The sequence below is a fragment of the Carcharodon carcharias genome, chromosome 20 (genome assembly GCF_017639515.1).
Source record: "Carcharodon carcharias isolate sCarCar2 chromosome 20, sCarCar2.pri, whole genome shotgun sequence".
Taxonomy (NCBI): domain Eukaryota; kingdom Metazoa; phylum Chordata; class Chondrichthyes; order Lamniformes; family Lamnidae; genus Carcharodon; species Carcharodon carcharias.
The window spans coordinates 10,592,069-10,609,556 of NC_054486.1; the positions used below are offsets into that span (position 1 = coordinate 10,592,069).

General features: G+C 48.3%; 1 protein-coding gene across 2 annotated transcripts in view; it reads left to right on the forward strand.

Annotated features, from left to right (window-relative positions):
• The window catches only part of ryr3 (ryanodine receptor 3), a 349,432-nt gene that overhangs the window by 196,765 nt on the left and 135,179 nt on the right, over positions 1 to 17,488 (forward strand). For both annotated transcript variants that reach the window (XM_041214540.1, XM_041214541.1), the window contains 6 exons: positions 9,403 to 9,583; positions 11,595 to 11,697; positions 11,917 to 12,037; positions 12,766 to 12,935; positions 13,509 to 13,729; positions 17,235 to 17,325. In XM_041214540.1, coding sequence (XP_041070474.1) covers positions 9,403 to 9,583; positions 11,595 to 11,697; positions 11,917 to 12,037; positions 12,766 to 12,935; positions 13,509 to 13,729; positions 17,235 to 17,325 — 887 coding nt within the window. The remainder of the gene's footprint in view (positions 1 to 9,402; positions 9,584 to 11,594; positions 11,698 to 11,916; positions 12,038 to 12,765; positions 12,936 to 13,508; positions 13,730 to 17,234; positions 17,326 to 17,488) is intronic.

Here is a 17,488-nt window from a genome sequence, read left to right on the forward strand (position 1 = left end):
GAATTAGCACCAGCGTTCATGGCCGATCCACAATTGGGAATTAAATATGTCACAAAAATATGTCACTAAAAAGACACTGGAGCAGGGGCACTTTAACTCACTCAATACCCATTCATTCACGTAGAGTTAAAATCAGGCCCAAAGTTAGAGTTTGCACAGCTCTCCTTTCTTAGTCCCACCTGCCAAATTCATCCTATTCTTCTGCAAACCTTCCTGGAATAGCTTCTCCCCTTTGACAAAATAAAGTGACCACTTGAAATAGTTAACATAACTTTAATCTTTAACCCGGGGAGATTTCATTCTGAAATAGCACTGCCTGGGGGTGGGAGCAGGGTTATCTTACAACACTGGCAATCATAGTGGAAAAACCTGTGGAGGACCTACTGTTCTCAGAATAAATGACACGTGCTCTGAGAGTTCGAGTTCCATTGTGCAACTACCCACAGCAGCCAGGTCATGACTGACAGCCGCAGCTGCCATTATGAGACTTAAGGTGCAAACTGTGATTGGCAGTGCCTGCTACAGGTGTCACTCGAAATCCAAGACGGTGCCTGGAGGCAAGTCACGCTGGATGCCATATTGGTAAGGGCATTAGTGAGTGTGCGATGAATGCCCGCTGGAAGTATGCAGAAAAGGAAGGTCGTGATTCCAATCGACATGCAATGCGGATTTGCACCAGGTCTGCCACTTTGGAGCTGAATGCTCCAGGGAATGCCCTTTCTTAGTCATGCACAGCTGAACATGTGTTCAGCAGCTGGAAGGAACCCCCCCCCCATCCCCTGCCAACCAAAGGGATCATTTACCTACCAGTTAATTGCTGGTTGATTTCTTCTGGCTGTTGCTGCATTTCTACAGGTACATGGTGCTTTCTATTGTTGCAAAAGTCTACAGGGAGTGGTGTGGCAAGTGTTGAAGGACTTTTTGCTGACTTCAGGCTTCTGCACAAACCAGTTGCTCTCACACAAGGGTGCAATAGTAGACATGCCGCCTCCCCCCCCACCACCACCACCACCAACCAACCTTGAATAGAGCATGACAGGGAGTTTGAACAGAGGGCGTGCAGAGTAAGGTAAGCTGCTGGCAGCGGGAGGAGGAGGAAGAGGGTGCAGAAGGGCTCTCAGCAGGAGTCCAGGATGATCAGGGAGCAATCCTCCGGCCTGAACCTCACTGAGGAACAGCGTATGAAAACTCTGCACTTAGATTTCAGTGAGGAGATCCTTATCAGTCAGCTGCAGCAGCTAAGGTTATACCACAGAGCATTGCCAGTGGCTGTGAAGGTGACCATGATGATAAAACGTTATGCACTGGATACTTTCCAGGCTGGAGGTGGAGGTGCTTGCTATCCATTGTTGTGTAAGGGAGGTCACTGATGCTCTCTGTTCAAAGATAGACAGCTACATTTCATTTCCTTTTGGCAGAGAGTGGAAGGCTGAGCGAACAAGCAGCTTTGTGAGAATTGCAGGCTTCACCATGGTGACAATGATTGCACATGCATCACTTTGTGGATGCCAGATATTAACTCTGCCTTATGCAGGAACTGAAGGCGATTCCACTTCCTCAATGTATAGCTGGCGTGTGACCGTTCTCAGAGAATCATAGGGCAGAATTTTCCCATTGGCGTGGGGGGCGTGCCCCACACACCTGTATGTAAAATGATGCGCGGTGACATCAGGCGAGCATCCTGATGTCACCGTGCGTCATCGCGATATTTCAATGGGCGGGCACGTGTTGACCAATGAGCGCCTGCCATTAATTAACGGGCCACTTAAGGCCCTGGAGGCGCCAATCGACAATGACTTTTCAGCGCCCGTGTGATCTTCATGTCGGCGCATGGGCACAATGGGTAGGCAGGTGGGACACATTTGTTAAAACCTCATCCACGGGCGGGATAAGAGGGCTCCCTGGGGTCGTGCGTGTGCTCTGTCAAATATTGATGTTTCAAAGTTACCGATACTTGCCTGTGTGATCTGCAATACTTCAAAACGCATCCCAGCAGCTTTGTCTGGACTCTCAACCTTCAGGCCAGCACTCTGCAGTGAGGAATCCTTTTACTGGCCTGCATGTTTCAGGAAGCCTTCCCCTAGCCTGGGAATGGGAGCTGAACTCTCCACTGGAGGCACCTCCTCTGATCGGAAGGGAGGGCTAGAAGGGGGAGGAGCCAGGAGTGCACATTCAGCCTCCAGGGGAGCCACCTTTGGGAGGTGAGGCACAGGCACAAGGGGTGCAGGGCCAAGAGGTAGCCCAAGGCAGAAGACGCCACTATCCTGCTACCAGGGTTTACAGGCAGCGAAGCAGCTACTTCAATATGTCTGAGGTGTAGTGCCAAAGGAGCCTCAATCTCTCAAGGAAGACAGTCAACTATATCTGTCAGATGATTGGCCCTGGGATCTCCGCTACCTGTGTGGGTGGACACCCCATGCCAGTGGCTCTGAAGCTCACAGCTGCCCTCAACTTCTAGGCCTCTGGCTCCTTTCAGGGCTCAGTGGGTGATCTTTACAGAGTCTCCCAATCAGCTGTCCACACTTGTGTCAAGCAGGTTACAGACGCTCTGTTCAGACGGGCATTGACCTTCATCCACTTCCGCTGGGACCAGGCAAGTCAGACACAGTGACCCAGAGGCTTCACGGCCATTGCTGGCTTCCCCCGTGTCCAGGGTTCCAAAGACTGTACACATGTGGCCATCAAGGCACCAGCAGGTGAGCCCAGTGCCTTCACCAACAGGAATGGCTTCCACTCCATGAACGTGCAGATAGTGTGTGATCACAGGATGCTGATTCTACAAGTCTGTGCAAGGTACCCAGGCAGCTCTCACGACGCCTACATCCTCAGACACTCCCAGGTGCCGAGGCTCTTCAGTGCTCCAGCCCGGCTGGATGGTTGGCTGCTGGGTGACAAGGGCTATCCCCTCAGAAGGTGGCTCATGACGTCTCTCCACCATCCAAGAACAGAAGCTGAACAGCGGTACAATAGGAGCCACAGCACCACAAGGGCTTTGGTGGAGAGAACCATCAGTCTTCTCAAGATGTGCTTCCGATGCCTGGACCACACAGGGGGTGCACTCCAGTACCCTCCAGATCGTGTCTTGGTGATAGGGGTTACATGCGGCACTCTCCACAATCTTGCACTGGAAAGGGGGGACACAGTGGATGAAGAAGATGTAGAGGGAGTGGCTGCGGCTGCACACGATGAGTCCAGCAGTGAGTCCGAGGATGAGCACACAGGAGAACGCTGAGGGAGTAGACGCTGACCCGGGCATACTCCAGGGAGGCCGGGACACCCGGGAGGCTTTAATCCAATGAACCTTCAGCTAGCACACCACAGATAGACCTCCCGGACAAGCCTGGGCTGTAGGCTCCATGCTCAATACCTAAATGCAAAATCTGCCTGTTAAGAAACATTAACTAAGGTCCTTGTAACAAAGCTGAAAGTCCCAGCAAACACTCATTACATTATTGGAAATCATCCACCTGCAGAAGAGGCACCCTCAGCCGTGGTGAGATGTCTGAATTTAATATTACGACCAAAGAAACTTAAGGAAACAAAATGAGAAAGGTGTTAAAAATCATACCAACTCATAAAGACCTCATCTCGGGCCAACACAAAAGCACCAGTGATAAACCGGTGGTGTGCCTAAGGTGCCTTATGTTTACATTTCCAGGTGCTACGTCTTAGTGCTGACCCCTCGCTGGGAGTGGTATCTGAGCCAGCCTGCTGACCCTGCTGTCCTGTTGGCCTCGATGACCTTGGCGGACGTCCTCTGGCCCGTGGAGCCTGTGCTGGCCCCGCCTGGGAGGGAGCTGCCAGTTCCACAGCTGGCATCTCCCCAATTGTTGCAGCCTCACCAGATGCTACAGTCACTGGCAGAGGGGCGGAGGAGCTGCTGCCCTCATCCGGAGTGCCCTGAGAGGAGCCCGCAGAGACGCCAGGCAGCTGCTGCGCCCACGTGAGGTCGCTTTGGACCTCCCTGCTCACCATGGATGGATGGGCACCGAGCAGGGAAACTTGGTGCCCAGATCATCTCCCACACTGGCACTGACCAGCTGAGGTCAATGTTAATGTGAGGGCTTGCTGGTCAGAGCATATCCCCAGGAAGCCCTGATTGGTCTCCTGGAGGAGCCTCTCCAATGAGAGTCACCACTCTCTTCATGGAGGACGCATGGTGCTCGGACATGAGGCTCATTGCTTCGGTGATAGTCTGTGTGGACTCCTCCACCACGGAGACCAAGCCAAGCATAGCCTCATGTATCTCCCCCAGATGCTTCCGCACACCCAGCCACATTTCCTGCAGCTGCTGTGTCATGGACGACTCCAGAGACACATCATCAGGTATCAAATGAGCATATGCCTGGTCCCCTGCAGTCCTCCGACTGCTGGCACCATGGGCACTCTCTGTCTCTGCCAGCTCCTCCAGCAACTGTGAAGTGCCCTCAATGCTGTGCCCTGGGGCACTAGCTGATTTTATAATTCTCACTGAAGTGCTAGTACCTGCGCTGGTGCCTCCCTGGCGGAGATGGTGAGACTTCAGAGCCCTCAGATGTGAGAGGGGGCATCTGCTGCTCCTCCTCCTGGCCCTGCTCTGCTGATGCTGAAAGGAAGAACAAGGACGTTGGATCAGTTAACGTGGAGACAATGTCAATGTGTATCCCTGCCCCCTGGCTCATTCTGCGCTCATCCTTCCATAAGCAATGGTCAAGCCATATTGCAAAATTAAATCACTGAACATTCAGCACTGCCATGGCTGTTGGGAGAACAATGGTGACCTCAGTGCTGGGCATAAATACCTGCCCGTGTCACCCCAGCCTCACCGACACCGGTGAACCTGGGCACATGGCACCTCTCCAGATCTAGGGCCTCCTGCTCGAAGCGACTGAGAATCGCCAACTGTGTCCTCCCTCCGCCAGTCCTCACCCGCTGGGTGGCATTATGTGCATTCTTCTCCTGAAAAGTGCGACTTGTACCTGGATTCTCTCTGCGGACAGCCCACCCCAACCAGAGTGGGACATTGAAGGGCTCCAGTGCCTCCTCACCCTGCTGCTGCCGAACACTCTCACAAAGATGCTAGACCTGTCCCCACCCCCTCGGCCATATGCTGCCTACATCGCATTAGGCACCACACGGTCTAACCTTCAATAGCAAGGAGGCGCAAGCACATGGAGCACAGAGGACAGCAGATCGATCGGTGCCACACCACCTTGAAGCTCCCCTCCCAGCATGTCATCACCCTGACTTTGACATGTCCTGGAGTTCCAGCTCTGTGCCCAGGTGCAGCTCCTCCAGGTTGTCCCCAGAACAGTCATGTGGGTCTCAGTGTACCACATGCTGCAGGGGGCAGAACCCATCTCTTCACCACCCTCTCCGGGTAACCTCAGCATGGGTAATATCTGCTGGCTCACCCAGCGAAGGGCACATGTCGTCAATGATTCAATGTAGTCATTCCTGGGGGGGGGGGTCATCGGGGGGGGAAAGCCTACCTGCTGTGTTAAGTGACCAATGCCAACATTGCCCTCACCCCTCCAGAGTGTGACAGGTCATTGAAGCGCTTGCGACCCTGGATCCAGGTGCGCTGCACTACATCGCGGGAGCTCACCACCTCTGCCACCTCCTCCCAGGCACCTTTGGTCATGTGGAGGGGTTGGGGGGGGGTGGGGGGCCTCCTCCTCCCGCCCTGGGGTATCAGGACCTCCCGCCGTGCTGTCACTTCCTCGAGGAGGGCAGCAAGGCAATGGTCGGAAAAGCGAGGGGCACAGTGCCCCCCTGCCCTAACCTCCTGTCTGGCCTGCTCACCAGCAGCGCTCTGGGGAGCCCTTCCACTGGCCGTGATTCACAGCCTCTGAAAGGCTGCAGCAACTGTTTAAAACAGGCCGCCGGGTCACCATCGGACCCGGTGGTCATTGCAGACCCGCCGCTACCCGCCCACCCACTCCCGCTGTCCTCGGGAGCCGTGATTCACACTGGACGGGCCTTAATTGGCCGGCCTGCGTAAAATGCTGGTGCGGACCCAATTGCGGGCAGTGATTTAGTTCCGCACCCACCCACGCCTGTTCCCATTCCACCCCCCGCCTGCCAGAAAATTCTGCCCATTGCACAGATCATTGCACAGTGACCTGACAGCAGTCCCGAAGCCTTCACTGTGCAACAGTCCGTTGTGCCATCTGCATTGATCCTCTGTCATAAACAGAAGCGTGGGCTACCGGATGGCAAGGGCTAGCCATGGACAACAGGCTGATGACTTCAGTGCGCCATCCATGCAAACGTGTGCCGCATGCTTATACTGAAACCCAGGGTGTCCTTGAGAAGCGACAGAGAGATCATTGGTTTGCTGAAACAACACTTCTGTTGCTTGGACTGCTCTGGAGGATCCCTGCAGCACTTGGCAGAGCGGGTGTCGAGATTCGTGGCGCTATTCTTGTGTGCTGCATATCATGAGAGCACAGCCCCGGCTAACAATTATACAGCGAGCAGCTCAGGAACAAGAGCATGTGCAGGAGGAGGAGGAAGAGGCAGAGTGGAACCTGGGCTGTCTGTAAAGAACTCATCCATGTGTAATGCCAGTAACTGCAGCCCCAATCCCCTGATCACCAATAGATCCACACGTTACTTTTCCTCTGCATCCACTTGATCACAATACAAAAATAAACATTTCAAATCAAATTTATAAATCAAATCATTAAATATTGCACACAAAAGTCAACTAATTGTCCTCGTGCATTCTCTAAGTGCCTCTCTTCCCTGGGCCTTTAGCTGTCCTAATGCTCCTATGCAGCTTCTCCAGGGGCTGAAGCATAGTTGCCGGGAGGCTGCTGGTGTGGGAGACTGCAGACGACTTTGGAGGATGACCTCATGCAGCTCGGGCCTTAGAAGGCCCTACTTCAGATTGCACCTCATAGGCGGCAGCAGTCTGGGGCTAGCTGACTGACAGGTAACAACAGCAAGGACACTGGCACAGTGGCAGTGCTGGAAGGACGAATGTTGCCTTCCTGAGAGAGGGGGAGCAGGTTTGTGGTTCCCAGAGTCACTGCCTCTTCCCTGGGGGGAGCAATCCTAATAATCTATTGGACAACTATTTGCCGAGTTGCTGGGAGACCCTTTGCTCGCTGTGATGCACAGACATGATGCCGGAAACCTGATCTTGTATGTCTTTACCCTAAGCTTCTACAGTGGCACTTGTGCTTCTGATGGAATCTGCTTATGCTACAGTAGAAGCTGAGACACCGACAACCAGATGCTGCATCAGGGTTGGATCCACCAGTGTGCGAACAGAGTTGGTCGCCACTTCCGCGCTGGTAAGGATGGGCTCCAAGCCCAGAATTCACAGGCGGCCTCAAACTCTGGCAAACCATAATAATCTTGCCTTGTGCCCAGTGTCTCGCCACATGCAGACCCTGCCTGAATTCTGTCCTCTAAGTTACACGTGGGGCAGAATTTTTCCCTTGGCAGGAGGGCAGGCTTGCACCCGACTCAAACGGGAGTAAAATAGTGCGCGATGATATTGGGCGAGCATCCCGAAGTCATCGCGCCCTCTCGCGATATCTCGCCGACAATTAAGAGGCCTATTAAGACCCTTAATCAATTAATTAAATCAAATTTTTCACGGCCGATCCAAACTTTCGGTTGGCGGGTGGGTGAATGGGCCAGGCGGCCTTTGCGTTTTTAATGAAATCCCATCCACGGGCGGGATGAGGTTTCGGACAGTAAATAAAAAAAACAATAAAAGTTTTTAAAACTCATTTTTAAAATGTCCCTGCTCATGTGATGAGGGGACATGTTTTCCTTATTTTTGAAATCTTCGTTTTTAATGTTAAAGACCTTCAGCTCCCTGAGGCCGCTCTGTGCCTTCAGGGTACTTTCACTGAATGCAACGGCTGCCCGTTAATTGGCCAGCCAGCGTGAAATCGAGGTCAGAGCCGATCGCTGATGGTGGACCATTGCGCAGCCACTCACAGGCCCGCCCGATGAGGTAAAAATTCTGCCCATGGGTGTTCGTAACCGAGCTGAGTGTGAAATCCAAGTGTGGGATGAGGGGGAATAAAGATTTGGCAAGGAGGAAAATGTATGAGGGTACCATCATCTTTGATGGTTTCAGCCTTTCCACTGGCCATCGTCTCAGCAATGACTGTCCCAATAGCAATTCAGCAAATAGTCCTCCATTTGGGTTAGGACAGTCAGACCCGTCTGTCTAATTATCTCCGGCTGTCTCTGGTTCTGAGGCACCTTATCCTGCAAGAGAGAGGGAAGTGTGTCAGTGAGTGTTGTGCAACCTGCTTAGCTAATGTGGCTCTCACTGTTAAATAGCTGGCAGCATGTATGAGATGGTGTGAGGCTTGTAGCACTGCCAAGCGTGTGAGGATGAGATGAAGCTCTGAATGTTGGGCATGTGTCTTGATTGAAAGAGATTGTTGGTAGGTGAGCGATGAGGGTAGGGTGAATTGAGCAGTGGCTGAGGCATGTGATTTATTTGATAGAAATGGCATTTGAAGATACATTCACTGACCTTGATGACTCGTGTGGGATCATTGAACATCTTCCGGCACCGCATCAGGTCTTCGGTGCTTGACTCCTGCCGTTGATCTCCATGGCTAATTGCTCCCATCGCTTTCTGAGTATGTGTTTTGAGGACCTCAGCTCCCTAAACATAGGACCTCTCTCCTCCTTTGCATTTCTTCCACCAAGCACTCGAAAGCCTCCTCCCTCCCCTGTTTTTGCCATTTTCCTGTCTTTCCTGGCCCACAATCAACTGTAGAACGACTTCCAGCAGATGCTGCAATCACAATTCATTTTCCCTTTAAGAAGTGTAGGGTGGCTTCAGTAATGCAGGCTAACTTTAACCGGTGCTAACTCCTGATTTCCCCACCCTTGTCTGGAATGTGCAGCCCGTCAACAATGCAGTTGGCACTGGCTGAGTGCTGCAATCATGTTAATCAGCAGACAGCACAAAGCTGCCATGCTACCTGCATTGCATTGAGTAGGCAATGGGTAAATCACACACCATAATCCCACGCTTCTTTTCAGGGACCAACCCCCTTGGTATTTTGACCACAGAAGCAGGAAACAGGCAGCAGAAGAAGCCAGTTGACGGATAAAAGCCTTTTTAAGCCCATTAACCATAGCAATAGGGGCTCTTTAAAAGCCCTTTCGTAGGGCATTCCAGCCCACAATAACCTTCTGAAGGAGTTGGAAGCAACTTTTGACAGTACCAAACTGTTGTGTTCTCTGTACAACTTTACACTTTAATTCAGGGCCCAGCAACCTTTGCAAGTTGGTTTCCATCGTATTCTGTGGTGAGATAATCAGACAAGCATTGCCATCAGGCTGAAGCAGATGTGCCCCCCTTTTCTTAAATGGGTCAAGCATTCATGTTCTATTGAACTGATTGTGTTAATATGAAACCTAATGTTCTTCAAGGTGAAAGTGTTGAAGAAAATGCAAGTGTTGTTGTGAAGTTGCTGATTCGCCGTCCAGAGTGCTTTGGGCCTGCTCTGAGGGGTGAAGGGGGACATGGCTTGCTAGCAGCAATGAAAGATGCGATCCAAATCTCAGAAGATCCATGTCGTGACCTCCCTCCTACCGAAGCTAAGAAAGTTGGGTGAGTTATGTTTTGCCTTTGTAACATGTTTCTGTTCTAGATTTAATGACCTAAAGAAATTATATACAGGCTGCCTGTTTGGATGAAATTTCTGTAAATTTCAAATTTACATATTAGCCCTGATTTTGCAATCTGCAGCAAAGGGATGGTGCTTTCCATTGATCCTGACATAAGCTGCCCACAAAGATTTCACAGGCTCCACAACATCAATGCCCTCTACTTTAACATTACTTTGAATCTGGTGCCAACTGTGGTGTCTAGCATTAGTGAAGTCATCAGACAGGCTGATCAACCAATCATATTGAAGAATTATCATGAACAGCAAACCAGGAAGTAGAAAGACAAGATTATAAGGTAATATCATAAACAAACTTTAAAATATAAAATAATTTGCTTTTAATTTAAAATAAATCTTGGAACTTTAAATGTTACTCTGAGGTTGGGTAGTTCCTCCCCGCAGTGGTCTCCTCCTGTGGCCCCTTCCCCGGACATCTCTGTCTCTCTCTCTCTCTGGGACCTCTTCCTGTCTCCTCTCCCAAGATTTCCTTTACCACTCTGGGATCTCTTCCTGTCCCCTCTCCCGGGGTTCCCTTTACCTCTCTGGGACCTCTTCCTGTCCCCTCTCCCGGGGTTCCCTTTACCTCTCTGGGACCTCTTCCTGTCCCCTCTCCCGGGGTTCCCTTTACCTCTCTGGGACCTCTTCCTGTCCCCTCTCCCGGGGTTCCCTTTACCTCTCTGGGACCTCTTCCTGTCCCCTGTCTCAGGACTCCTGTCATGATGGCGCCTCACTCCTGGGTCCTGTGATCAGTTTTCGTGCCATTTGTTACCACGTTGGTGCCCTGGGCACTTGTCTTCGGCCTGAAGATCTCAGAACGCTGAACTGTGACTTTGCAGCCCGCTCCCGATGCATGTCCGGAAACTTCCGGAGCATGCTGCAACTTGTAGTTCCCAACGTTTGCTCAGAAATCAGGTAAGTTCCTCTTTCTTGACGAGAGGTAGGACTCTTCATTAACATATTTAAATCAGGCTCCCACAGTGTAACTGGGGGCCCAATTTAAACTTTACACCTTTTGTGTGGATTTTCCAGAGCTTGGGAATCTTTGCAGTGAAAGTGTCTTTGAAAAAATGAGAAGATGGAGGAGGCTTGCTTCCCTCAGCACCTCAAGGAAGCTTTTCCAATTGTGGCTACCCCCAAGAGTCCCCAATTGTAATCCCTCTCTTGTCATTGACTATCCTGCCCATGGGCCGGCTGCCAGGCAGAAAACAGGAAAAAATTAGATCTCCGGATATTCCAGCCTTGCCGGTCCCCCTGTCTGTTTCTGCCTTATGCCCCCCACCCCACCCCCTCCCCACCTCACCATAAATAGTGGGCCATGGAGTGAGACCGGAGTGGCATGTATGCTGAAACAGGTAGGATGGTAGATCTCCTACCTGGAGGATGTTTGTTAACCAAGTAGGTTTTTAATGACAACCTGGAAGCTTCCATGGTAACCATTTTCTGGGGCTTGCCCCTAAATTGCCAGGTTTAACGAATTCACTTGAACATTCCAGGGCAAGACGGGCTTCAAAGACGCCCTGAAGCTCTCCTTAAAGCGTGGCTTACGGAGACAAGTTGCCACTTAATTGATCAGTCGCCTCCACTGAAGTGGGAGAAGGGAAACGAGGATTACGATGATAGGCATAGATGTAAAATAAAATGGAAGGGAGCTCAAATGGAGTTTGAACACCAGCATGAGCTGAATGGTCTGTTTCTGTGCCATATATCCTGCGTAACCCTGCGTAATGTGTGTAAAGATGTGCGGGCATGAAGTGAAGTGAAGACTCCTTCCCCCTTGGAATTTTAGTTCCCTTTGATCTGGTGCACGGTTAAGTGCCCTAAGTGCAGCACCAAAGTGAAGAAATAACCGTTTACCCCAGTGTTACCGTTATGGTGTAAATGTACCCGAAATGGTAGCAGGTTTTGCCACTCTTTATTCAAATGACCTATTAAAAATGAACTTTAATTTAACAGTAGTGAAGAGGAGGATGAAGAAGTTGTACACATGGGTAATTCTATCATGTCCTTCTATTCTGCTCTGATTGATCTTCTAGGCCGATGTGCTCCAGAGATGCATGTAAGTGGTTATTATTTTAGCAGTATGCGTTGTGGGCTCATTGTGATTACTGAATGTTGAATTAATGGTAAAGTATTCATTTTGGAAATATTTCATACCTTTTAAGATTTGTGGAAGTTGGTAGCGGTAATGTCTGAAGCCTAATACAGGAACACTTTTGCATTTTGGATTTATGTCTTTTTTTGCTTTGCATAAATTGCTACTTATCTACTGTATCAGCTAATCCAAGCGCACAAGGGTGAAGCCATTCGAATCCGAGCAATACTTCGTTCCCTGGTGCCAACTGACGATCTGGTGGGCATTATTAGTATACCACTGAAATTGCCAGTTGTTAATCAAGGTATGTCATATATGATGATGTAAACGGTGTAAAACACATTTTCTGTACGTTCTTAAATATAAACAAGAAGATTTTCCATGCTGTTCCTTATAGTGAGTCAGACAGATTATTTATCGATGGTGGGAGGATAATACCTTATATATATGTCTAATACAATGTATAATATATTTGATTGGCTGTGGCATAGGTTACAGACAAAAAGGATCTTTCTCTCTAACTGTCCTTCTGTTCTTTCTGACTTCCTAACTTTCTGTGTCACTCTCTCTCTCCATCTTCCATCTTTTTTATTTCTTTTGCATGTTGTTCTCATCATAGTGTCTGTATTACTCCAATCTAGTTCAGAAAGGGAATATCAGCCAGACCTCCCACTCCCATTTGCACACCTTCCGGACTCCTGTGTGTATACCATGTGAGAACAGGATTGGTCTTTATTGTGATGCCAAGCCCTCCTTCTCCATGATTGAATACCTTGTTGACATGTATTGTCTAGGCTCACACATGAAGAATTGACACTAAGATATCAAAGGGTGATTGTCACCCATGAACCCCTACCCCAGGTAGAGTCAATGCCTTCCAGAGAGGAAGAGAGAAAAAGATTTGGATGCATAATTCTTAATTTGACTTGTGTCGTTAATCTCATCATATTTAATGCAAAACCTGAAGAAAAAACTACTGCCAACCTGTGCAGTTAAACAGCATTTTGAAAATACATTCTGGTGCTTTGGCAGATGGAACTATTTCCGAGCCATCTATGTCTGCAAGTTTCTGTCCCGACCACAAGGCACCCATGGTATTGTTTCTGGACCGTGTTTATGGTGTCGAGGACCAAAGTTTCCTACTTCATTTGCTGGAAGTTGGATTTTTACCTGATTTAAAAGCATCTGCCTCCCTTGAATCAGTAAGTAAAAGTGATTGTTATTCGTTGTAACAAGGCTGTGAGTATTTGATTTTCTGTTGTGTACTGTTCCTGTGAACATTTAACGTGTCAGACTGGACAGTGCATTCTATGTTAGATGACTGTAAACCTCTCATGTGCTCATTACATTGGCCAGTGGTGGATGCATGATTGAATGTTTTCAAAGAAAGACGATGTATGTTGGACTCTATTCAAATTAATCTGCACCAGTTGTACAGCGCAGGCAAGAAAAAGATACAGCCAGAAACATTTGTGAATGGACTTTACTTAAATGAGAGACATTTACAGAGTATGAATTGAAGAAGAACATTGTAGTCAGCCTAAACTGATTCTGTAGTGCGTGCCGGAGTTAAAATACTGCATTTTTAGTCATATGATTAATGTACCTTTGGAGAAACCGTAATTATCAGAGTGCATATGTGGTAATTGGAAATGTGAAATATTCAGGCTAGTGCTTCTTTCAGATTCTTGTTTTATAATAAACTCACAGATTTAGACATAAAAAGTAGTGTATATTAAGCATTTCTCTGAATAATTGTATTCCTATTCCAACAGGCTGCTTTGGGTACTTCAGAGACTGCTCTTGCCCTTAATAGATATATCTGCTCGGCAGTGCTCCCACTACTCACAAGATGTGCACCTCTTTTTGCTGGGACTGAACACTTTGCCTCTGTAATAGACTCCACACTGCACACAATCTACCGACTGTCCAAAGGACCTGGTCTTACCAAAGCCCAGAGAGAGTCTATAGAAGAGTGTTTGCTATCAATATGCCGGTACAGACATCTTTACCTTTATTTTCAAGTCTTCCACATTTTGAAGAATACGATTTTGTAGAATTTTCAGCCTGGTCAGTGACCTGGCAGAGTGGGTCACTCGCCCTTTTCTGCTCAATGTTTGCCCCATTGATTGCAATGGGCAGCTTGTTCCATCAGCTTACCACTCAGGCAATGAAGCTGAAAATTATCCTCAAAGAGTTAACGCCAGAATGAACCCGCAAAGGCCAAACCAATACAGCCACCCAGTATGATCCTAGACTGATCCGGTTGATCTTAGTGACTCAGGGAACGTTGGAGCTGTAACGCCTTTGACATAGCAGATCCTAGCAGGAAATAGCCTTTGTGTACACAAACCTCTCATTTTTGGATATTAAAGGGGCTGACTGGTAATTTTAGCACCCATCTTATGATGATCAAGTTAGTGCAGGATCTTTTACTTTCTTATTCCAGTGCCCTTATTGTACAATATTAAAACATTTACTACTGCCTGAAAATGTATTAATCACCCTTGATTGTGCCAAATAATCAAATTTTGATGTTTAAAGTGTTTTTGTTTCTTGTTGACCGAATGCTAGTTCTGACAGAACATTGGATCTCACTTTTTCTCATTCTTTAGTCCATAAGTACGTGGGCTACTGCGACTTGGTAGGATTGTACAAATTTAGAAACATGCATTATATCAAGCATGTTACGATGTGATCGAACTATTATAACCTACCACAACCCTTTATTCAAATGTGAACCACATGCACGCCAACGAGACACAACAAGAACCCTCTATTTGCCTCATAGCTGCATCTTCCTCCAATATTGCCCGATGCTTTAAAGGAGCATCAGTTGTGACATAGAAACATCTAGTGGCATCTTCTCTTTTTGGATGATCACTGATAACAATGGCAATAAAAATTTGCACCTATATTAACCCCTTTAATGCAGCAAAATGTATTGAGGTGTTTCACAGGGGTGGGTTTTGACAAAAATTGATGCCAAAACAAGAAAAGGAGACATTAGGAGGTTGAAAACCTGAGCAACGAGATGGATTTTGAAGAGGGCCATGAAGGAGGAGAGAGAGCCGGGGCAGCGTGTTAGATAGGAACTTCCAGAGCATGGGGCTCAGGTAGGCGATGGCACAGTGAGGAAGTAGCAGGTGCATTAGGGATCAGAGTCAGAGGGATACAGGCTTTGGTGGGGGAGTGATCGTGGTCTCAGGGGTGTAAGAAGTTACAGACAAAGTGGACAGCAAGGCTGTGAGAGGATTTAAATATGCGGAAGATAATTTTCAACTTGAAGCATTGGGGCACTGAGAAGCAGCATAGGTCAGCAAATTCAAGGGTGATGGGTGAGCAAAATTTGGTGCAGGACAGGACATGGCTAGCTGAGCTTTGAATGAGCTAAACCGTGTAGAGGGTGGAGAATGAGTGGCACCCGAAACCAGGGGCAGGATTTTCCACTAGTCGAGCGGGTGCGGCCGATGGGCCCGGGAGCAGCCGCGAAATAGTCCGCCTCTGGCCAATTAACGGGCAGCCAGCGTGAAAGGCCCGCTGAGGAGCCCAGCGCTATGGGGGAGGTGTGGGGGGGGGGGGGCGAGTGCGGAAGTCTGCGCATGCCCGGGGCGGGGGAGCGCTTGCTGAAAGCTCCCTGTCGGCCCAGAGCTGCCTCAGGGAGCAGAAGAATTGTGGACACAAAAATAAACATTTTAAAAACGAGGGAAACACGTCCCCACATCTGGATCAGTCACATGAAGAAGGACATGTTTGAAATGATGTTAAAATTTTTTTTTTAAATTACTCCTGGAAACCTCATCTCGCCCGTGGATGAGCTTTGTCCACCCGTCAACCGAACGGTTGGATGGACAGCAAAAAAATACAAATTAGTTATCCACTGAAGGGCCTTAATAGGGCTTCTAATTGTCGGTGGGCGCGCTGCCAACTCTTGCGCACGCCCGCCAACTGAAAGATTGCTCAAGTGCGCGATGAGGTCGGGACACTTGTCCGATGTCATCACACGTGATTTTACACCTGATCAGGTCAGGCACATGCCTGCCCGCGGGACATAAAATCCTGCCCCGGAAGTGACAAATACCTGGTCGAAGTGGCAAATGGAGCAGAAGTGACTAATGTTATAGGGGTGAAAAGAGGCAAGTTTTTGTGATGAAGAGGACAACTCGGGGTCTGATTTAGACTCTGTCAGCGGTTAGGAAGGAGAATGAAGTTGTTGCCACGTTACAGAACTTATGACAGGGCAAAGATGATGTCTTGGATCGAATGAATACGTTGATGGAGAAAGTCAGGGTTCACCCTTGAAATTCTCCAGTAGGTTACCTCTCACCATGGAGCAGAGAGAGGTTCAAGAGGTTTTCAAGATGGTGGGAGGTTTTGGTACAGCAGAGAGAACCTATTCCCTCTGGTAAATGGATCAGTAACTAGAGGTCATAAGTTCAAAAGATGTAGCAGAGAGATGAGGAGATTTTTTTTTCTCATTCAGGAAGTTGTCGGGATCTGGAAAGTGAGCGGGAAGTCGATCCCGTAAATAATTTTAAAAGGGAGTTGAGCAGGTGCTAGAGGATGACGAGCTTCCAGAGTTACAGACAAGAAGCAGGGATGTGGGACTAAGCACAGCTGCTCTTGCAAAGAGCAAGCACAGGCACGATGGGTTGAATGGCCTCCCTCCGAGCTGAGAGTTTCTATGATCCTGTCCAAGTCTGGAAGACAGACAAGCAGCCTGACAGTATAGGGGCCAAGAAGGGATTGGGAGAAGTGGATCTGCGTCATCAGTGTATATGGGAGAGCTGGACCTCATGCCTGCAGATGATGTTACCAAAGGTTCACATGCAGATGAGAAGAGGGATTAAAGGACACATCCTTGGGGAACTCGAGACAACTCTAAGTTGTTAAAAGAAGCCACTGCCAGAGATGATGCAACAGTTAAGTAGTTACTTTGTCCATATTTGCTGCTCTCTACATCTTTGAACATTATGCATCAGCATAGCCAAGAAGACTGACCAGTGCTGTCAGATATCCACTGCCCTGTACATTCTTTTTTGATATAAATGTATCAGTTTTACACCAGGATTGGTGAAACAATAATATGGGTCATTTGAAGATAAGACTATTTACATATAATGTTCACTGGGATCTAAGTATAATACATCTGACCTCTATCACTGCTGCTCATGGACTGACTAACAAGTCATGGGACTAATACATCATATCCCGTTGAGGTGGGTAGTGATTGACAGCAGTTTAAGATACGCCTCCTTAAAGGTGTACACACATCATGGCGCAACATCTAGCTGCAGGGAGAGTGTATGACAACAATGTTTCTCCCCACCTAAATTTATGTAGGAATGATGAGCACAAATTTAACAACTTGCAAGCCATTGTTCCAACCCGCTCATGTTATAGTGGTTAATATATAATGAATGTTTGAATGATATAGATAAAGAGTCTGTATCTACATATGTTTCTTTGTAATTTGTTTGTCATTTTCCATTGTTTCGCAGGTACCTTCAACCTTCTGTGTTGCAACCACTTCTGCGCCGTTTTGTGTTTGATGTTCCTATGCTTACTGAGTACTGTAAAATGCCTTTAAAGGTATTTGCAAAATATTGTCTTGCTTTGATAAATTATGAACTTGAAAATAGTTAATATTCCATTGAAAAGCAACGGGAAGTCATGTTAGATCAGGTCATATGCCCAAGTATTTCAGCGAAGAATTGCCATTCCAAACTGATACCTTCAAAGTGTCAAAATCTGC